The sequence below is a fragment of the Molossus molossus genome, unplaced genomic scaffold (genome assembly GCF_014108415.1).
Source record: "Molossus molossus isolate mMolMol1 unplaced genomic scaffold, mMolMol1.p scaffold_m16_p_12, whole genome shotgun sequence".
NCBI lineage: Eukaryota > Metazoa > Chordata > Mammalia > Chiroptera > Molossidae > Molossus > Molossus molossus.
In genome coordinates, this window is record NW_023425347.1 from 91267274 (window position 1) to 91288508 (window position 21235).

The 21235-nt window shown below is 48.4% G+C and overlaps 1 protein-coding gene across 2 annotated transcripts; it reads right to left on the reverse strand.

The window, feature by feature from the left end:
* Positions 1 to 19: 19 nt before the first annotated feature.
* Positions 20 to 13762, reverse strand: PINK1 (PTEN induced kinase 1). Of its 2 annotated transcripts, XM_036255379.1 has the most exons (8): positions 13350 to 13760; positions 9342 to 9626; positions 8304 to 8404; positions 5285 to 5467; positions 4562 to 4725; positions 3101 to 3228; positions 2492 to 2728; positions 20 to 1369 (listed from the first exon to the last, which is right to left on the reverse strand). In XM_036255379.1, the coding sequence occupies exons 1-8, from the start codon at positions 13743 to 13745 to the stop codon at positions 1112 to 1114; spliced, it is 1752 nt and encodes a 583-aa protein (XP_036111272.1). In that variant the 5' UTR covers positions 13746 to 13760; the 3' UTR covers positions 20 to 1111. The 2 variants fall into 2 exon arrangements, with proteins under 2 accessions (XP_036111272.1, XP_036111273.1); XM_036255380.1 differs by lacking the exon at positions 2492 to 2728 and having other exon boundaries at positions 13350 to 13762.
* Between the last annotated feature and the right edge of the window lie 7473 nt (positions 13763 to 21235).

Consider the following 21235-nt stretch of genomic DNA (forward strand, 5'->3'; position numbering starts at 1 on the left):
AATTCAAGGCACATACATATTCTGCAGTTGTAAATGCACGTTTAATTCTTCACAATTCCTGTAAAAAATGCGAGTCAGGAGGAGATCGGCATGTTTAAAACACTATGCTGTTAATCTCTACTTCATTCCATCGGTCGTTTTAGCTCTGCTAGACTCAGTTCTGTAGCAGCAGTGCAAGGCTCTCTACCTTCCAGGCCTGCATCCCTTCATCCCGATGTCTGAATACACTGACCTGTGCATGTTTGCCTTGGCTCAGGAACCGTGCCACTAACAGCACTGCCTTGGCCTGGACCCTCCTCAGCCCAGCCTCATGACAGCCCAGCCCAGCCATCTACTCTTCAGAAGTCTGTGAAGACAGAACATGAGCATAAGGTAGGGCTTTGTGGTCAGCAGTTAACACCTGAGTGTATCTTGTCGCCTGGTGCAGAGAACTCATCCCTTTGGATTTGTAGGCAAAGATCTTACCAGTTTTAGTATCCATACACAGGGGCCTAGTGATTAGTGCATTTTAGAGTTAGGTCCTTTGAATTCATCTAGACCAGGGGTTGGCAAACTGGCCTGTGGGCCAATCCAACCTGCTGCCTATTTTTGGTATTGCCTGCAAGCAAAAAATGGTTTTTACGTTTTTAAATGATTTTTTAAAAGAGCATTTAAGTGACTCAGGTTTCAGTGTCCATAACTAACACTGTACTACTGGCACCGCCACGCTTGTTCGTCTCCATATTTAAGGCTGCTTTTGTGCTACAACAGGAATGGTGAGTGTCTGCAACAGCCTGGGTATTTGCTATTGGGCGCTCTAGAGGAAGTGTGCCCACTCCCGGTTAGAGTGGTTTCTTCATTTTATAGGTAAGAGAAATTTAGACCACACAGGTTATATGATGCAACCAAATCACACAGCTGGAGTTAAAAGCTATAGACTGTGAGCTTCACTCAACTTGTTCCTCTCATTTGCCAAACCAGAAGCCTTTTCTTCTGCTAACCAGCCCTCTCTGTGCCATCTTTTCTCCTGACTCCTCCCCTCACACCTCAGAACCCCTCTGTCAGCATTCACAGACCATCACGACATAGATGCTGCCAAGTTCTTTTAGTAATTTGTCAGCCACATCAGCCATCACAGGGCTGCCCTCCAGGAGCAGAGGAGGAGGGCTGCCTGCCACAGAGCCTCATATTCCAGGTTGGCCAGAAATAACATCTTCATTTTTGTTTCCACACAGCTCTCCTCTGTAAGGCTGTTGGCCAGCAGAGTGGCCGCTGATTGCTGGAGGAGCCAGCCAATCATCTTGTCTAGTTTCAGATTCTTCAGGGCTAGAGTATGTTCACCCCAGAGGCTTAAGTGAAGCACGTTAGCAGCTACTCGGGCAGATGGTCTCTGCAACAAGAAGGGAAGCTGAGGCTTAGAACATCTGTGACCAAGTGTTCAGCCCACAACCCTCTGTAGTAAGGAATCCTCATTTCAGGCTCTTCCCTGCTCTGGTCCCAACCAAATTCTTCTCCACCCTTCTCTCTCCTCCCAAACCGTTCACTCTCCTGACACATACTGGCTGCTCTCTACCCATGCTCCAGGCTTTTCCTTGTATACAGATCTGCCTGGAGGCAGCGTGTTCCCAGTGGGCCGCCCCGTCACGAAAGGCCCATGTTCTGCTTCCCCCTGAGAGCACTGTCTGGAGTGAGGAGCTGCATCTCTCAGTAACCGAGAGCAGCGAGCTGCTGTGACCCTGACAGCACTGTGCATGGTGAGAGGTGAGTGCAAGAACGAGAATCTGAACCTGGTCTGCCTCTGCTCTTTCCACTAAGCATGCCACCTGAACTGGACCTGCCACAACCAACTGTGCCTTCACATGTGTGAGCCTTTAGATTCCTTTACAGTAATATCTTTTTTTTTTTTTTTTTTTATCATCCTCACCCGAGGACATTTTTCCAGTTTTTGTTCAGGTAGAGCGGGAGGGAGAGAGAGGAACAGAGAGAGAGAGAAACATCAACGTGAAAGGGACACATCGAGTGGTCGCCACCCACACAACCAACCAGGGCCGGGGACAAACTGCAACCGAGGTACATGCCCTTAGCGGGAACCGAACCCGGGTCTCTCCGGACCACAGGCCGATGCTCCAACCGCTGAGCCAAACCGGCAGGGCCCTTTACAGTAATTTCAAAATGTCCAGACCTGCTCTCGTACATGTTTTCACGTCTGTTGTCTCATCAGATCTCAGTTGTTTCCATAAATGACATTTCCATTAGGCATTTCTTAAAAATGCATCTTTTCCCTTCTATGTAACTTAACTAAAGCCAAGAAGAGTTGAATTGCTGGAATTCTGACTAATTTGGTGGCTAGCTCCCCTATCCAATTCATATTAAACTCTATCCGGTCCTCCTGTACTTGACCTTTTACTCTTCGTAAGAGGAGCCATCTGTCACTCTAGTGCTTGCCCAAACCTGATCTTTACTCTGAGGTTTCTACCTGTATAACCCCTGCAAAACCTGGGGACGGCCTCACCTTGCTGGCCTGCCGCCGCAGCAGTGACCTCACCAGCTGTCTCACGTGTAGAGGCACTGACTCAGGCAGTGCAGGCAGCTGAGCCTCTTGGTAACTTCGGCTTTCAAGGTGGGCTCCGTCCTGGCCATAAAAAGGATTGGGGAGGCCGAAGATTTCGTAGGCAAGCGCTCCCACTGCCCAGGTGTCAGCCTTGCTGTAGTCAATCACCACCCTGGGGCCAGGGCAGGCTGTGGACACCTGCTCGGAAAACAATGGGTGAGCAGTCATGTTGCTGGTGTTTCTAAGCTATTCGTGCTTCTGCATGCCACCTGACTCATGGGCTAATCTGAACTCTGTCCCAAGGAACCCAGAATTGGAGTGAGTTGTAGCTCAGACCCAGAAGAATCTGCTTAGGCTGTCGACTTTGTGCTGACAAAACCTGCATCTCCTCCTGGGAACATGAGGGAGATCCAGATTAAAGCAAAGTGGCAGGGAGGGACTGCAGCCAAATTACGGGTCATAAAAGATGGAGGAGTTGAGAAAATCATGAGGTGTCAGGTCTTGTTCTGTCAGTGGAAACACTGAGTCTGCTGATGGTGCTCAGGCGCATGACATCTCAGCGGGGCTCACCTCGGGAGCCATCAGGCAGCCGTTTCCGCCCCGATCCACATAGCAGCTGGTGAAAGGCAACTGCAGGCCTACGTGCTCATCAGCCAGGCAGCAGCCGAAGTCCGCGATCACCAGCCAGGGGCAGCCGTCTGGGCAAGGGACAGGAGAGTAAGCGACTGCTTCTCCGTCTCTCCTCCGAGAGGCCCTCCTATGTCCCCACTAAAGCCACCATCAAGACACAGGTGAGAGGGGCTAAAGGGGACTCAGCATTGGTCCAGGAGAGCAGAGAGGGCTCCTCAGAGAGCTGAACGGGAAGGCCAGCTACACGAATACAGAAAGGCCTCAGGAAAATACAGGCTCCCTGACAAAGCCGAACAAACTGGATAAAAGTTTGGATCAATGTAAATAATGAAGTAATTGGACCTGTCCCAAGACTGAAGTAATGCTCTAAATTTACTCGACAGGTTGTGTGAACTCTAAGAACCCTTATACCCCAACAGTTTTTTCTTTGAACTTGAAACCCCAAATCCAAACCTAAGAAATCGGTGTGTTAGGAATTAGTTATTTGTAAAAGGATTTACACAGACTTCCTTTAAAAAGCCAGTTCCTCTGGTAATTTAACTGCATGTTTACTTTTTTGGATGTTAATCTTCATTGATTTGGGGGGGGGGGCAATGTGAGAGACACATTGATTGGTTACCTCCTGCATAGTTGGGGCAGGGGAACGAACCTGCAACCCAGGTATGCGCCCTTGACTGGGAATCGAACCTGAGACTTCAGAGCATGGGCTGATGCTCTAACCACTGAGCACCACCAGCCGGAGGTACATGTTTATTTAAAAATGTTTTTCTTCATTTATTTTAGAGAGAGAGAGAGAAACATCAATTGGCTGCCTCCTGCACACTCCCCACTGGGGATCGGGCCCACAACCTAGGCACATGTCCTGACAGGGAATGGAACCGGTAGCCTCTTGGTGCATGGGTTGACACTCAACCAGTGAGCCACACCAGCTGCGCCATGTTTGTTTATTTTAAATTTAGATCAAAAGTGATCAGATGTATGAATCTACTTTACCATATCCCCAAACTACTAACCATCTAGCTTCTACTTGAATGCTTTCAGTGATGGGGAACTCATTATTTCCAGAGGCAACTGGGCTTACATTTGGACAGCTTTCAGATTTAAACTCTTTCTTATGTTGGGCTCAAGTCTACCTCTCTTTTCCTTTATTCAATAAAACTTCCACCACTAGGGTCATCCTGTAAGTGGGCATCAGAAAGGAACTTGGGGGTGTTAACTATCATTCCACAAATCCCACAGAGAACAAAAACCTCCACTTTTAAGGAGAGAATGCTCATGTCTTGTGTATAGAGCTAAATTTAGACACAACAACTTAGAACATAAAAACCAAAAAGGACCTATGTTCCCAGACCTCGGGCCTACTGCCCCCTGGAGAGCTCCGAGGTGTGGCCAGGCACCTACCTGCGTCCAGCTCCACGAGGATGTTGTCAGATTTTAGGTCTCTGTGTGCGACACCCTGTTGAACCAGATGATCTACTCCTTCCAAGAGCTGCAAGATCATCATGGTGGCGAGACGGGGACTTGGGGTGTTCTCCCGAAGGTACTGGCGCAGGGTACAGGGGTAGCTGGTGGAGAGGGTGACAGGGCCTCTGACTATCATGCACTGACATTCTCTAGCATCCTATTTACTATTAGGATGGTGGCCTTTCCTCTTCTTCCTGGAGCTTTTATTTTTTTCCCCTGGAGCTTTTTAAATTTCTTTTTTGCCCCAAGTATTTGTTTCCACCCACCATCCTGAAATTAGGAAGAGCCAGGGCCTTACATGTTGAAAGTAACAGTACAGATGCTCATTTCCTTAAAATTTCCATTACAGCAGTATTAGGGGTACAGAAGAGGAGGAATTGTGTGTGTTAAAAACCAACCAACCAACTAAACACACACATAAGGCAGCCATAGAGAAGGGACAACAGCCAAATGCACTAAAGGCACCGGGAGAAAAGTCTGTTCTAAACGAAGATGGGATTGTTTTCATGGAAAATCGTCTTACAGGGAAACTGCCCTTGGCATGGCCTTATTTCCTAAAGGGCGAGGACCCTCTTCCCTGTGACCCCAGGGGCTCCAGGTATACAGAAGCAGGGACCAGCTCTCACTGACTCCAGGTCCTGCCATATTCCTGCCACTTACTTCTTCATAACGAGGAAAAGTGTCCGCCCGTGGCCCAGGCCTTCGGGGTGAAGACGTGGAGGCAGCACATCTGGGTAGTCGACCAGGGCCCCTGGCAGCAGTGGGACAGACGAGGTGAAGGCGCGGAACACCCGGATGATGTTAGGGTGAGGAGCCAGTTGCTTGGGACCTCCTTTGGATTTTCTGTTTCAGTCAAAAGGGACAAACATGAGGCCAGTAACAGATAACAGTCGGAAAGATCATCTAAAGCCACAATAATTGCCGCCATTCACTTATCAACTATTTACTGTAGATCTGCTGTGTTCCAGGTGCAGAGCCTGGTGTTAGAGGGAAAACTCATTAAGATGACTCATCACATTCGATGCCTCCACCAGTCCATCTTTTCTTTTCTTCCATCCGTCCGTCTGTCCATCTTTCCTTCTACCCATCCATCTATCATCCCACGTGGCAGACACAGTGGTTAAGAGCCCCTGAAATCAGACTGCCTGGGTTTGGGTTCCAGGTCTGTCACTTGGCCAAGTTACTTATCTTCTCTGGGTTCAGTCTCAAGTGCAAAAGGTAGTAACATACCTTATAAGGCTGGTAATACTTGTAAAGAAAGGACCTAGAATCTGATTCTAAGTTCTTGTAGTAACACTTGGTGTGGAGTATAAGCTCAATAAACCTTTACTGAATGAATGAATGAATGAATGAATGAATGAACGAACGAACGAACGAACACAGACAGTTGGTATTAGAGCTGTCACCTGCCTGCCCTCCCGACCCTCTTCCTCCAGGAGCCCCACATCCACAGCCCTGCTGAGACACGGGGCCATGTTTTTTATTGTGACGGCCTTCTGTGTACCAGCTCAGCCTCTCAACCAAAGATGACTGGACTAAGGGTAGTACCTGACCCAAGGGCAATGAGCCTGGCCATATCTGAGATCCCAATGGTTGGCAGGAAAAGGGAAGGGGCTAGTCAGATTCTCTCTTTGAGGGGTACGAGTGAGGAAACACGGCAGTGACCTGGCAGTCAGCAGTGGAGCTGGTGAAAGGACATGAGATTTGCTTGGGGCCCTGGATGCCAAGGAGGTGTGCAAGTCAAAGGTGTGCAGAAACAAGAGCCAGGGGGTAAGAAGTAAGAACACGGGTGGCAGAGAGAAGAGAATGGAGCAGAAGCCCAGAGACATCAAGACAATCTCTGGGAACACGATGCCTGCCCTGTCCTCCGAGCTGCCTCGGTTCCCGAGCTTTGTAGAGCGAGTCCACATGTGGCCTTCTACTGCTCTTTCTCTTCAGTCCACCCCCCTGGGCCCTGTTCTGTGCAATCAAGAGTCAAGGCATTGTACCCCTGGGCCACTGGGGCTAGTGGAAGAATCTGGATCATGGCTCAAGGCTATCAGTGCCACAGGGGAAAGCTCTGCCCAGTTGTCACAGGAGCCCAGAGGAAGAGTGTGGCTGTGCTGGGGACATTTGCGTGTGGGTGTGTTTGAAGTGACACCTGGAATGGGACGAGGCTGTCGGGAGGGCAGCTCAGTAGTTACCTGCATGCAGAGACAACAGTCCTGGAGGAGCCTGGTGCCTTGGGGAAGGGCAGCAGGAATCCAGTGTGGCGGAGCATAGCATGTAAATGGGATGACATCAGAAATCAGGTGGGACAAGAAGCAAGGAGAACAGATGCAAAGAGCCGAATCTGAGGTCCCCAGATGAGCAAAAAGGCTCAGTAGCAATAGGCCCAGGGTGCTCTCAGGGAAGAGTGTGTCTCCTGAGACAGTGTTAAGATGTTACCAGTACTTTAGGTAACAGACCTTCAGCCACATTCAGCAGACAATGAGCTGTGGGGGAATGCAGGAAACAAAACTTAAAAGCCTTAGCCTCAGACAGCATATAGTACAGCTTAAGAGAGAGTGAACAGACAAAAGACATCTAGGATTTATGCTGAGATAGTGATCAATGCGCTGAGAAGAAACTAAGGCCGGGCAAGGGACTGGAGAGTGGCAGGGACTATTTCAGATGAGAGGTCTGGGCAGGGCTCTGCGGCAGACATCAGTGCTCACAGCACCCTGTCAGCAGCTGAAGCTGACACCATGATAACTTTAGGTCCCCAAAGGCAGCTGACATTCAGTGGTCCACTTTTCCCTACAAAGGAGGCAGGAGAAGAGGCTGTGCTGAGCCCACAGACCTGCCCGGACCCTCAGTTATACTGGAGCCTTCCAAGCAATGGAAAGGGTTTTTCATGTATAGTTCTTTAAGTCCCTATTTCTACCTTCCTGCTTCTGACAGAACTAGATCTATAACTCAACCCTTAGTAAATTACCAAAACTGCAGCAGGCTCACCTCTCCTGGTGGTCTACGGATGTTCCAGTAAGCACACAGGCCTTTGTCACATGGGACTTACACAGCCCTGTCAGCGGGCTGCCCTCACCGCTCTTTCCTGGGAACAATGCCTCCTTTCCTACTGCTTTGCTGAGCTAATGCGATTCACCCTTCAAAAAGCAGCACAAACTGTCCCTTCAAGAGGCCTTTCTGAATGGCCCCACACTGCCACACATACTCCTCTGGGCTCCCTCAGCACCTGAGCATACACCATTCGAGAACTTACGACACCTGACATGTCCGTCCCCATGGAGAACTCTTGGAGGACAGGCCACTTTTTTTTCTTTTAAATGTCTTGGCACCTCAGGTGCACTGCAGCTACCAGAGGAATGAATGTAAGTTACCTCTTCTGGGGGCAGAGTTCAGTTGGTATGGAGAGCTGGTGCTCCACCTGGGCATTACTTCAGAAGAATCAGAAATCGGATCAATTTTCCACTTTCTGAATTGGGCATTTGGGGACGGCCCTCTCTTCCCACTCCAGTGTTCATCGGCAGATGATCCACAATCTTTCCCAATTACCCACCAACTGAAAATCCATCACTACGTCATTCAGTAAGCATTTACTACTGGCTGCGTGTCAGACACTGCTGAGTGCTGAGGATACAGACAATGGTTTTGCTCTCAAAGAACTCATAGTCAGTCTGGTGGGCAGATGGGCACTTACCTGTAAGTGACTTCTCCATACTCCCCAGCCAAGGCCACTCGACTAGCTGGGACTAGCTCCTGGCTCATTGTGCTCAAGATGGCTTCGCTGGAGGAGCCAGCCTGAAACACATATCTATAATGAATCTAGAGTTATACACACCCAAGCAGAATGCCAAGTCCAAGCCCTCCTCATAATCCAGACCAGAAAAGGTACTGCCTAGAATTGGTTTTCATCTTCAAGATCAGATAACCTGCCCGGGCCAGTTTTGCTCAGTGATTAGAGCCTCGGCCCATGGACCAAAGGGTCACAGGTTTGATTCCTGGTCAAGGGCATGTGCTTGAGTTGCAGGTTCGATCCCCAGCCCTGGTTGGGATCCTGTGAGAGGCAACTAATTGATGTGTGTATCTCATATCGATATTTCTCTCTCTCTCCCTCCTTCCCTTTCACTCTATCTGAAAATCAATGGAAAAATATCCTTGGGTATTTACAAAAGAAGAAATTACTCCCAATAGACAGAAATCTGTTTTTGTCAGGGGGAATATACTCAATTTCCGAAAGCCTGGAGTCCTCCAAGAGTTGACAGCAGGGTGGTGACAAGCAAGCCTCTGATCTGGAGGTGAGGTGCAAGGTGAGTTTAGAGTTAAGGAGTGTGGCTCCTCCTCTCCAGTGAGGCAGGTCAAGGGAAGGGGGGAGGATGGTGGTCAGTCAGTCCCAAAATTAACTAACTGACCAGCTAGGACTGCCAGGTGAGAAACCAATGGTTTAGGCACTTGCTACTCAAAGTGTGTTTCACAGACCAGCAGCATGGGCATCACCTGGTGGGGCATCTCAGGCCCCACCCCACACCTGCTGATCAGAATCTGCCAATCCTCGGGTGATTCGTGGGCATATTACGTTTTGAGACATGCCACCTCACTCCTGTGTGAGAGGGTGAGGAAGCCTAACTACATAGGCAGGTGGACTGTGAAGAATCAGGCTTTCCCTATCTAATTCCTGGGAAAAGCAGCATCAGGTCCCCCAAGAGTGGCACTTTGAAGATGGTAGGCCCATCCTTACCGAGATGTTCCACATCATCTTGATGGCTAAGGGAAAAGCACGGGGCTGTGGAGCTCGCCCCTCCTCTTCTGGTGGGATGATATCTGGGGCTCTCTCTGGAAGAAGCCGGATGCTCTTTGCCACCTCCAGGTTCCGGGGCAACACAGGCATGGTGGCTTCATACACAGCAGCACTGCAGCCCTTGCCAATGGACTGCCCTATTAGATACTCCTCCAGCTGGAAGCCCTGCCAGCGCCTAGTGTCCAGTGGGTCAGGAAGCAGCTTGTTTTTCTGGGTAAAAATTGCCTATGGGGAAAAACAGCATGCACCATGAATGAGGGAGACAAGTAGGGCTCAAGTGACAGGAAATGGGGAAGGAGAAATATAGTGGGGCAAGGTCTTCAATGACAAGACTGAGAGCTATTAAAATCATAACCCAATTAGGTTTCACTGCTCAACCTGAGCTCAGGCCATCCTGCTTCTCTCTCTCATTATTCAGAATAATTTTTCCCAAACTCTGTCACATGATTGCATCAGAGACAGCTCACCAATGAACATAATTAAGAGGTCAGAACTTCCACATTCTGCAGCTGACACATACTACTCCTTTGCTGCCTGTCAAGCACCCAGCACAATGTTGGAGGTTTCTGGTGATGGAGACAGCTCTCTGCAAAGACCTTGGCAGGCAGCTACTGGATGGTTACCAGGAGCTGTGGATGGGCAGGATTCTGTGGCAGGCACTCATTGGTGTGTGTGTAGCTCCATGTAGTTGTATCCCATGAACAGATCTGTATAATCACCACCACATCAGGATACAGAACTGTGCCATCACCACAAAAGAACTGTGTTACCTCTTTGAATTTGCACCACCCCCAGCCCATCCCTATCCCCTGGTTTCCACTGGTCTGTTCTCCATCTCTACTTTTGTTATTTAAAGAATAATATACAAGTGGAATCACACAGTATAACCTTTTGAGACTGACTTTTTTCACTAAGCATAATGCCCTTGAGGTTCATTTAGATTGTTATCTGCATCAATAGTTAATTCCTTGTTATTGCTTAGTATTTCATTGTATGGATATACCAGTTTGTTTAACTTGAAGGGCATTTGGAAATTTTGCTATTATGAATGCTGCTGCTAAGATTCACGACAGGATTTAAAAATTATTATTGCCCAGCCAGCGAGGCTCAGTGGTTGAGCATCAACCCATGCACCAAGAGGTCGACAGTTTGATTCCCGCCTAGGGCACATGCCCAGGTTGTGGGCCCAGTCCCCAGTGGGGGGCATGCAGGAGGAGGCCAATCGATGTTCTCTCTCACTGATGCTTCTCTCTCTCTAATCAACAGAGAAAAACAAAAATTAAAAACATAAAACTGACCACCCTGACCAGTTTGGCTCAGCGGTTAGAGCGTCGGCCTGAGGTCCAGAGAGACCCGGGTTTGGTTCCCGCTAAGGGCACGTACCTTGGTTGCAGTTTGTCCCCGGCCCTGGTTGGCTGTGCGGGTGGCAACCGCTCAATGTGTCCCTTTCACGTCGATGTTTCTCTCTCTCTCAATTCCTCTCTCTCCCTATCTGAACAAAAAAATGGAAAAATGTCCTCGGGTGAGGATAAAAAAACAAAACAAAACATAAAACTGACCATTTTAACTATTTTTAAGTGTACAGTTCAGTGGCATTAAGTACATTCACATTGTTGTGTGACCATCACCATTATCTAGCTCCAGAACTTTTTTCATCTTGCAAAACTTAAATTCTATACCCATTAAACAATAACTCCCCATCCCTTTTCCTTCCAGTCCCTGCTAGTCCCATCCTACTTTCTGTCTCTATGAACTTCGTATGAGTGAAACCCTACAGTATTTGTCATTTTGTGACTGGCTTATTTCACCTAGCATAACGTTCCCAAGGTTCATCCATGTTGTAGCATGTGTCAGAATCTCCTTCCTTTTTAAGGCTGAATAATACTCCATTGTGTGTGTTTACCATATTTCGCTTATCCATTCATCCATTGATGGGCATTTGGGTTGCTTCCACATTTTACCTATTGTGAATAAGGCTGCTATGAACATACATACACAAATACCTGTTCGAGTCCCTGCTTTCAATTCTTTTGTGTATACACCAAGAAGCAGAATTGCTGTATCACATGATAATTCTGTTTTTATTCTGGGGGAGAGCTGCCATGCTGTTTTCCACATCAGCTACTCACATACAGGTTTCTGTGTAAACATGTTTTCATTGCTCTGGGTAAATGCCCAAGACTGCAATGGCTAGGTCATGTGGTAATGCATGTTTGTTTGTTTGTTTTTTAAAGAAACTGCTGTTTTTAAGAGTGTTTATAGCATTTTATAGTCTCACCAGCAGTCCAGCTTTTCTGCATCCTCACCAGCATTTGGTATAATCACTATTTTTTTTAACTGTTCCAGTAAGTATGCAGTGATATCACATGGTGTTTTTTACCTACACTTCCCTAATTGCTAGTGACGTTGAACATCTTTTCATATACATATGTGACATCTGTATCTCCTCTTGGTAAAATATACATGTCTTTTGCCTGTTTTATAACTGAATCCCCTCCCCCCTCCGTATGCCCCCATCTAAAAGGAGCAGCCACTATTCTACTCTGATACCAGAAGGAATTTTAGCAGTAGAGGTGCCAGACCTGGTGATTTGTTTCCCCTAAAGAAAGCAAACACCTGAATTTTAAAAACTAATTGTCAACTAATTAAAAAATTTAAGACACAGGAAGGTGAAGTGAGAAAAGGACGTGTAGATGGTAAGCTTAGGAGGATCGAGCTCCTCAGTTAAAAAAAAAAAAGCTTCCATAATTCTAAGCAGGATTATCAAGTTTCCCACCCTTGGCTTCTGCCAGTTAAGCCATTGCAAAAGACAAGGGCAGTGCCTGGGGACTAGGCCAGATGTCACCTGTCACCCCAAACTAGCCAGAGCTGCAGTGCTGAGTAACAAGAACTGGGCTGGAAACCAGGAAACGGGAGGCACTGCGTGGTCCTTACCCAGCTATGTCCTTGGGCAAGTCACTCCATCTTCCAGCCCCTCGTCCCTCAACTGTAAATTGCAGGCAGGGGCTGTACTCAGTCTGTGGCTCCAAACCCCAGGCAGAAGACTGATCTCCCTGGAAGAGGAGGGAATTCTTCCAGCAGATGACCCTCAGCTTTACCTGCAACAATGGTTCTTGCCTGGGTGGTCTCCAGCCTGTCTACCTATCCTGAAGATTTTAGACTTGCCAGCCTCCAGAACTGGAGGACCAATTCCTTAAAATAAATCTCCTTTTCTATAAACACATCCTATTGGTTCTATTCCTCTGGAAAACCCTGACTTCCACCGATTTTAGTAGAGTAGAAAGAGGTCTCTGAACTATTTTAAGCATTTTTAAAAAGCCTAAGAACCCCTACATATCCACTCACTCCTGATAACGCCACACAGGTTACCTAAAATCCGTTAGGTGTGATGCTGTCTCCTGCTGTTGCCGTTTACTTTGGCTTCAGCTGTAACCAACTGTCTGGCTAAGCGGTGGAGGCAGCCTGGCTCGGTGCTGAAGGGCACAGGCTTCGGGGCGTCAGACGTGGGGCGCTATTCTTTATTAGCTGTGTGACTTCGAGCAAGTAGTTTTACCTCTCTGAGAACGTTTCCTTATCCACAAACTGGGGATGACAACTACCTCGGGAACAGTGTGTTATGATTTGTCATTAAATTTTTAAAACTTTACACAAAGCCATCAGCAATGGTGCAACAGCAGGTATAATTAGCGGCGTATCTTCCAAAACACGATGTTTGAGGGAGGGAAAACAGTATGACAAATGTGAGGTGCTGTCTCCATTCCAGAAGATCAGTAACACTGAAAATGAGCCTGAACGGGTGATGTCCAAGGAATTTCTGGGGCTGGGGAGGATACATCTTGCCTCAATTCAGGGCTTCTGTCACCAAATGCCTCCCGGCCCCGCCCCCACAACACTCAGGGCCCCGCCCCAGCCCCGCCCCCAGCCCCGCCCGGCGCCGCCGCCGCTCACCTGGATCTCCTGACAGGCCGAGGCCGCCCGCCGGCCCTCCGCCTGCTTCTCCTCCACCAGGCCCAGCCCCAGCCCGAAGGCCAGAAAGACGGCCCGGCCGCAAGGGCCCGCGCAGCCCCGGGCCCGCACCACGAACTGGCGCTGGAGTCGCGCCGCCAGCCCCGCCACCGACTGGCGGAAGAAGCGGTAGCGGTCGGGGAGCCCGAGCCCGAGCCTGCGCGGCTCCGCGCCGTGTCCCGCGACCTGGTCTGGGCGCTCTCCGCGGCCCCGGGCCGCCGCGGGACCCGGTCGCTCGGGCCGCCCCCAGCCGTAGGCCGGGCCAGGCTTGGCCGTGAAGCGCAGCAGCAGCGCTCGACCTAGCTGCAGGCCCCGTCCCAGCGCCTGTCGCACCGCCATGGTAGCGCCGCCGGCCACCCAGACGCTGGTCTCAACAACAACAAACTTCGGGGGCGGCGCCTCTGCGCAGGCGCGGACGCGGAGGAGTCGCGGGGGCTGATGGGCAGTCGGGTCTGGCAGTTTCAGCGCTGGACGCGCGAGGGCGCTGTGCGCGAACTTGGCGGTGGGTCGTTGCTTACCTTTTGCACTTTGGACCCAGTGCGGTGGAGGAGCGTGTGAGACAGCCCTGGACGAACACTGCTGGGCCAGGGAAACTAGTATTTGTTGAGTATGTCCCAGCCCACCGTGCCAGACTCTGGCTACTGTTAATTTATTTAACCTTCCCACTAATGAGATAAGAGTATCCTTTTTAGCCCTGGCTGGTTTGACAGCGGTTAGGGCGTCAGCCCGAGGACCAAGTCGTGCGTTGGATTCTGGTCCTGGGTTTGAGTCCAGTCAAGGGCACGAACCTCAGTTTCCTTGGGTTGGGGACCTGCCAGAGACAATTAGTCGATGTGTCTCTCTCATGGCGCTGTTTCTCTCTCTCCCTCCCACTCTATCTGAAGATAAATGGGAAAATATCCTTGGTGAGAATTAAAAAAAAAAAAAAGAATATCATTTTTATAGATAAGCAGTGACAGAGATCACAGTGTCAGAGCTGAGGTTAAAGTTCATGTTGCTTTGACTACTGCATCCTCCCCCCACCAAGGCCCTTAGGCACCTCTCTGCAAGCCCACAGCCCCTGCTAGCTTCTTAGGCTCCCAAGAGAAATATCACCGAAAGGCCACATTTTTCAGATGGGTGAGCTGAGTCCCTAAGACGTGGAGGGACTTGCCCAAAGTCATGAAGCTTGTTAGTGGCAGAGCCCTGTCATCCAAACCAACTCTTAGAAATGGCTGATAAAGGGATTCATACTGAGTGATTTCTTTTTTTCTTGCCTTTTTTTTTTTTTTTAATGGGAATTTTCAAACACACACAAAAATAGAAAAGTATAATGAACCCCATGTACCCATTTACCAGCTTCAACAATGATCAATAAATGGTCACTATTTTATTTACCTATACTGTTAAAGAAGAAAAAACACAGGCCCAAAATGGCACCACTCCTGCTAAAAACCCATGATACCAAATCCAGATTTAATACCTGATCTAATTGTATTTCAACCTCCCTCAGAAATAATCTTTTTTGTTGTTGTTAATCCTCACCCAAGAATATTTTTCCATTAATTTTTAGCTAGAGTGGAAGGCAGGGAGGGGGAGAGAGAGAAAGAGAGAGAGAGAGAGAAAGAAACATTGATATGAGAGAGACACATCAGTTGGTTGCCTCCTGCATGACTCTGACCCGGACCTGCAACCTAGGTACGTGCCCTTGACCAGGAATTGAACCTGAGACCCTTTGGCCCGAGGGCCAACACTCTAACCAGCCAGGGCTAGAAACAATCTTAATCAACCAGCATGGACTTTTCTGGTCAAGCCACAGTAATATGTCACTTAGGCCCTCTCATGCCCCATAGAAAGAAGAGGTGTTACAAGCAAGGGGGCATCTCCAAAAGGAGTCACTCACACGTTGTGTCTCTCCACAATGCCAGTTTTATTAGTGGAGGCCCTCCCCAATAAGCCAACAGAGTCTCACGCAAGTTATACACAGAAAGGGGGCGCTTATATGATAGAAACAGGCAGAGTGAACATCAAGCAGGAAGTCCTGGTTACTGGCAGCATCCGCAGGTGGAGAGGTGGCATCGATTTCAAGCTAAGGGGCGACAGCAGCTACAGTGGCAGCAAGAGTTTGATGCAGTGGTAGTCTGGCAGGGCTGTGAGTGTGACCCGTGGAACAGCCAAAACTCCTAACTAAAAGCGATCACAGTGGGTAATCCCTTCCTAGGCCTGTAGCTTTCTTGATAGAGGTCACTCTTTACCTTAAGCAGTCTGTCTTTTTGCATCCAGGAAAACATACCTTTGAAATGTCATAGTAATCTCCTTTTTCAGACCCCTCAGGGATAACCGCTGCTCCAGAGCAGAGATCACAGACCCCTCATTGTTAATCTTGTTCCCTGCATACCTTCTTCGTGTGCTGTAAATGTTAATTATTAGCTATCTTGTACCTACCAGTGTAAGAGAAGCATGTACTTCTCCATTTTGCTTTTTTTAAAAAATTTTTTTATCCTCACCCGAGGACATTTTTCCATTTTTTGCTCAGGTAGAGTGGGAGGGAGAGAGAGGAACAGAGAGAGAGAGAGAAACATCGACGTGAAAGGGACACATCGAGTGGCTGCCACCCGCACAGCCAACCAGGGCCGGGGACAAACTGCAACCAAGGTACGTGCCCTTAGCGGGAACCGAACCCGGGTCTCTCTGGACCGCAGGCCAATGCTCTAACCGCTGAGCCAAACCGGCCAGGGCTCCATTTTGCTTTTTATTCAATCCCAGCGATCCCCCCTCTTTGCTTTCTCCCGCCCCCTTAATCTACCACCAGTGGATTTCATGTAACCCTCCTACGTCTCCTCCTTTTATTCTGATGTATAAAATAAGCTGCAAAACTGCCATTCTCCGGAGCATTTTCTCAATCCATTGAGATCGTGCTTCCCGGCAATTGTCATTAGTTTAGCTTAAATAAACTCCTAAAAATTCTCTACAGGTTTGGATGTTTCTTATGTTGACACATAAGCACATGGAAATCAGATATTGTCTTTAATTTTTTTTTTATTGCTCTCAGAGAATTTTAAATTACAATTTAAAATGCTCTGTTGAAACTGTCCTTTGGAGAAAGATAAGGAAGAGAAGATAGAAGAAACGTCGCAGTCCAGTGACCACAGGCTCACCTGTGGAAACTTAGTTGGGGCAAAAGTCTCATTTAAAGTTTAAATCTACTCATCTGATATGTGTCATTATTATTACAGCTCTTCTCTTCAGTGTTTACTGAGGGGGAATAAGAGGTTTTCTGAGAGCTTTAGTATTTTTAAATAAATTTTTTCTTTATCAATTTTTTTTAAGAGGAGAGGGGAGAGGGAGAGAGGTAGAAACATCGATGAGACAGAACATCGATTGGCCGTCTCCTGCATGCTCCCTACTAGGGGATTGGGCCCACAACCTGAGCATGTGCCCTGACTGGGAATCAAACTGGTGACCTCTTGGTGCATGGGTCAAGGCTCAACCACTGAGGCACACTGGTCAGGCTTGAGATCTTTAGTTTTAAGTACAAAGGATTTTCTTTACTCTTCTAGGAATGTAACAGTTTGCCATGAGGCTAGTGACGACGAAGCAGCTGGTGAGACATACCCACTAAAGGGATATTGTATGGGTTGTTTGGAATTAAGGAGTGCATTTATAATCAACCTTCGGATTTAGTCCCGTAAGGTGCAAACAAACTCTCCAGACCTGTGAAGCTTCACTCACCCACTCGTGAAATCAAAACCTCCAGACTGATGTTAATGCCCCGCTGTGGGCTGTGTAGTTTCTTGTTCAACGGAGAGCACTGGGCTTCCAGTCAAGATGGCACTGGACTGGTTCAGTTCTTCTTTAGAAAAACTGAAGTTTCTCTGACAGGTCTGAACCAGCACAGTATGAGGCTGGATTCTTCAGCAGCCGTAGAGATGGAAAGGGCAAGCAAGTTCGTTTCTACCCAGAGAAGCTCCCAGTAGGAATTACAGGGGTTCTGTAGTCTCCATTGTGGGGCAGAGATACAGCTTTATCATAGAAGAACATGCAGCTACCTTCCCTAGGGATTATGGCCCCGATCCCATTTGTCCCCCTCTGCGCTCTGGAGAAGGAAACCTCCACAGTGATACCAAGTCTCAGGTCGCAAGGGATGCTCCTGAGGTTCTCTGATAACATCTTCCATCTCTTTAGTGGTCTCCCAAGAAGGGGAAGTTGGGATATGGTAGTATATGGTTTCTGCCGAGATAGCTGCTTGTACTGAAGATTTAACGTTCTATGGGAGAGTCTCACTCATTCCAAGACCATTATTAAACATCACTAGGTGCCAGGCAGGCTTTGATAGGCTCAGCCCCAAGAATTAGAGAACGGAAGGGGGTTATTGGAGAGACCACAGGAGTCTCCCTGCTGCACACTCCGCTCTGTGGGCTCCCTACCATCTTCCTTGTTATCCTTCCTTTTCTTCCAGGCAGCAAGACTGTGTAGTTTTAGCAAAGTACATAATATTCCTAAGAAGCATCATTTAACCTTCCCCCAAAGGACATGGTGTGGGGAAAAGCTGACGCTAATGTAAAAATGGAAGAAGACAAGAAAACGACAAACAAAAAACACTGTCAAGGGCTTTTTGACCTTCTCTTTTGGCACCATTTCGATACTCTTTGTGTCCGCCTGGCGGGAGACAGACAGCTTTCCCAGGGCAGCAACATCCTTTATCCATAGTGCCTTTCAGAAACGCTCTCTCTAAACAGTCAGCAGAGGTGGAAGGAGTTTATTTTGCTAAAACTGTTGACCGAGCAAAGCTGCTGCCAGATGACCTCTTGAAACCCCGGGAGCAGTTTTTGGAGGTTAGACTCACACAGCAGCGGGCAGAGAGGGAGATTTCAATGGGAAGAAGCGTCTCTGTTTTGCCTGGACAAGGTGGATGAAAACGTGCTGGTGGTGGATTAGGGAGATGCTGTGTTGTTGAGAAATTCGGACAATCTGTGGTTTGTGCTGTCCAATAAATGGGCTGCCCAGCAGTGATTACTCAAATAAAAATACGGCGATGTCACCTGCTACATAAAGTCCTACACAGTCTCTGCCCCTGCCTGTTGCCCTCAGGGCCAAGCCTGACTCCTTAACTGGCCCAGAAAGTCCTTTACTATTTGGCCCTAGCATCCTTCTTGCTGTCCACCTTCCCTACCTTTACGGTCCAGTAATACTGAACTACTTGCTGTCCTCCCAAGCATCATGTTGATCCCCCCCTTTTTTTATCCTCATATAAGGATATGTTTTATTGATATGAGAGAGAGAGAGAGAGAAATTAACTGGTTGTCTCCTATTTGCACTCCAACTGGGGACCAAACCCACAACCCAGGCCTGTGCCCTGACCAGGAATCAAGTACAGGATGACACCCCAACCAACTGTGCAACCTGGCCAGGGCCTGATCCCCCTGTCTCGATTTACCTCTTAAAAGAATCCCTTTTCTTACCTTAGGTCACCTCCTCCAGGAAGCCTTCTTTGACCTTTCCTAGACTGGGCTAGATGTTCCTCTCTCTCTCTCTAAACTGCGAGTTCTGTAAAGATGGGATTTGTGATTTTTAAACCTTTGATTCCCCCAGCTCTCAGCACAGGGCCTCCTGGAACCCCAGCCCTTGTTTGAGAGTCATTGGGGAGTACAAGCCTTCAGTGCGCAGGCTCACTCCTGAGGAGGAGAGAAAGGGGCTGGGCTCTCCTTTGGAACTCCCACTCACATGACTCCCTCCTTCCCAGCAGTGAGCCAGAAGGAGCCAGAGGAAAACCTTAGCAATGCGGAAGAGCTCACCCCCTACCCTCAACAGAAGCACCTACCCCGTTCGAGCTCTCGAATTTATACTATGTAATTGATAAATGAATATCTTTTCTATTACTTCTTTTTTTATTCCCTTTTTGTTTTTCAAAATTAAAAAGTATACATGGTTTAAAAACACTAACTATATAGATAGAAAGATAAGGTCCTCATGAAAAGCAATGATCTCTGCCGGGCCAGTGTGGCTCAGTGGATTGAGTGTCCTCCCATGGACTGAGAGGTTCCGGTTTGATTCCTGGTCAGAGCACGTACCCGGGTTGCAGGCTTGATCCCCAATGGGGGGCATGCAGGAGACAGCCAATCGATGTTTCTCTCTCTCTCCCTAAAAAAATCAATAAAAACATATAACAAAAAGAAAAAGAAAAGCAATGATCTCCTTCTCTAATTCCTTCTAAGCTCAGAGAAAAAAATATTTGACTTGTTCAGCTATTTTTTCTATGGTTTCCTTCAGATCTTGAATAGCTCTTGATTTGGCAGCCTGAGCTATTTAAAGCACAAAGCTGACCACGTCAACCCTGCTGCCCGAGTCCGAGGGCTGCCCTCTGGAATAAGGTCAACTCAACGGGGCTGACCAGGCTGCTTCCTCCAGCCCTCCTGCCACCCTCACCTGCTTTTCTGTTTTCTTTGCTGCTCCTTGTCCACGTGCACTTTCAATTTTTACATCTTGAGAGTGCCCAGCCCCTGGTTTCATGCCTTTGTGCAGTCCTCGACTGGGGCCTGGACCTTAAAGACTTCTAAGGAATAGAATCTGGCAAAAGTGATGGGCGGTCACCTTTGTGGCTAGGTGACAAAAAGATTCTGGCTTCTGTCTTGCTTACCCTGTCTCGCTGTCCTGCTTGCTTCTTCATCAGAAAGCCAGCTGCTAGGTGGTAAATGGCCCTGTGGAGAGGCCCATGTAGCCAGGAACTGAATAGTCACAGCAACAGCCCACAGGAACTAAATCCTGCCAACAACCATGCGAGTGAGCTTTGAAGTGGACCCTTCCCCAGCCGAGCCCTTGGATGAGACAGCAGACCAGCTGATACCTTACCTGTAGCCTTGTATGAGATCTTGAGCCAGAGGACCCAGCTCTGCCCAAATCCCTGACCTGCAGAAACTGGGAGATAACACATTTCTATTGTCCCAAGCTGCTACATTTTGGCATAATTTGTTCTATAGCAAAAGATAACTAATGCATCATTATGCCATTTTTTTGTTGCTGTTTGTAGAGTTTTTCATCCCCCCCACCTTAACTTCCCCTTCCCATACCCCTCAAAAACGAACAGACTGGGTGTTTTTTTATGCCTGTTTCTGTGCTTATATAATCATATGCAAAATATTATGTGGGTGGGAGGCTTACTGGGCTATTCCTTGACTCATTCTTGAACAGCATTTTCTGGCTTCCTTTCTGATACCGGCACCCAAAGTACCCCTAGTATCTGAGTTGTGCCCTCCTCCCTGCCAAAAGGAAATCCTCAAGAATCTGGTAGTTTACATAAGCACAGAGCAGCAGCTCGCAAGAGCAGCAGAAGTGCGCATGTTTCTGTTTATTTCCTTGGGCATCTGGGGCTCCGCTGTGGGGTCCCAACAACCAGACAGTTCCGGGCAGTGGAGCGGGCTGCTCGGACATCGCAGGCCCCAGAGCACCGGGACTACGGAATGAAAGGATGTGTATTCTAAACGAACATCCCAGCCTCTCGCCAGCCAAAGGAGTGCTGTTCTTCCAAGTGGACATTATTTAAATAATTTCTGGGATCCTCTTCTTGGAATTGCCTTCCGCAGTCTGTTCCCAAGACGTAGGTAAGGACACTGGGCCGTCCTCATTCTCTGCCCCTCCCCAAGCCCTGTTCCCTAATGGATGACCCTTCTCGTGCCCTGGTGGGAACGTCCCCTCTTCAGGGGATGCCTTGCCCCTTCTTAGGCAAGTTCCTCTCCTCCTGCTACGTGCTCCCCTTGGGTGACACTTGTCATGAAGTCCTGGCGTCATTTAGATGGCATTTTTCACAGGCAGACTGATTGAGAGCGCTGGAGGGTGGGGTTCTATCTGCCCCA

What these genes read in the sequence shown, in the direction of transcription:
- PINK1 (XM_036255379.1), bottom strand. Translation starts at nt 13,745, where the DNA reads ATGGCGGTGCGACAGGCGCTGGGACGGGGCCTGCAGCTAGGTCGAGCG. An exon ending in CCTCGTGGAGCTGGACGCAG is followed by an intron (nt 3,229 to 4,561) that starts GTAGGTGCCTGG and finishes TCCCTTGCCCAG; the next exon opens with ACGGCTGCCCCTGGCTGGTG. An exon ending in GCTGCCTGATGGCTCCCGAG is followed by an intron (nt 2,729 to 3,100) that starts GTGAGCCCCGCT and finishes TTTTCCGAGCAG; the next exon opens with GTGTCCACAGCCTGCCCTGG.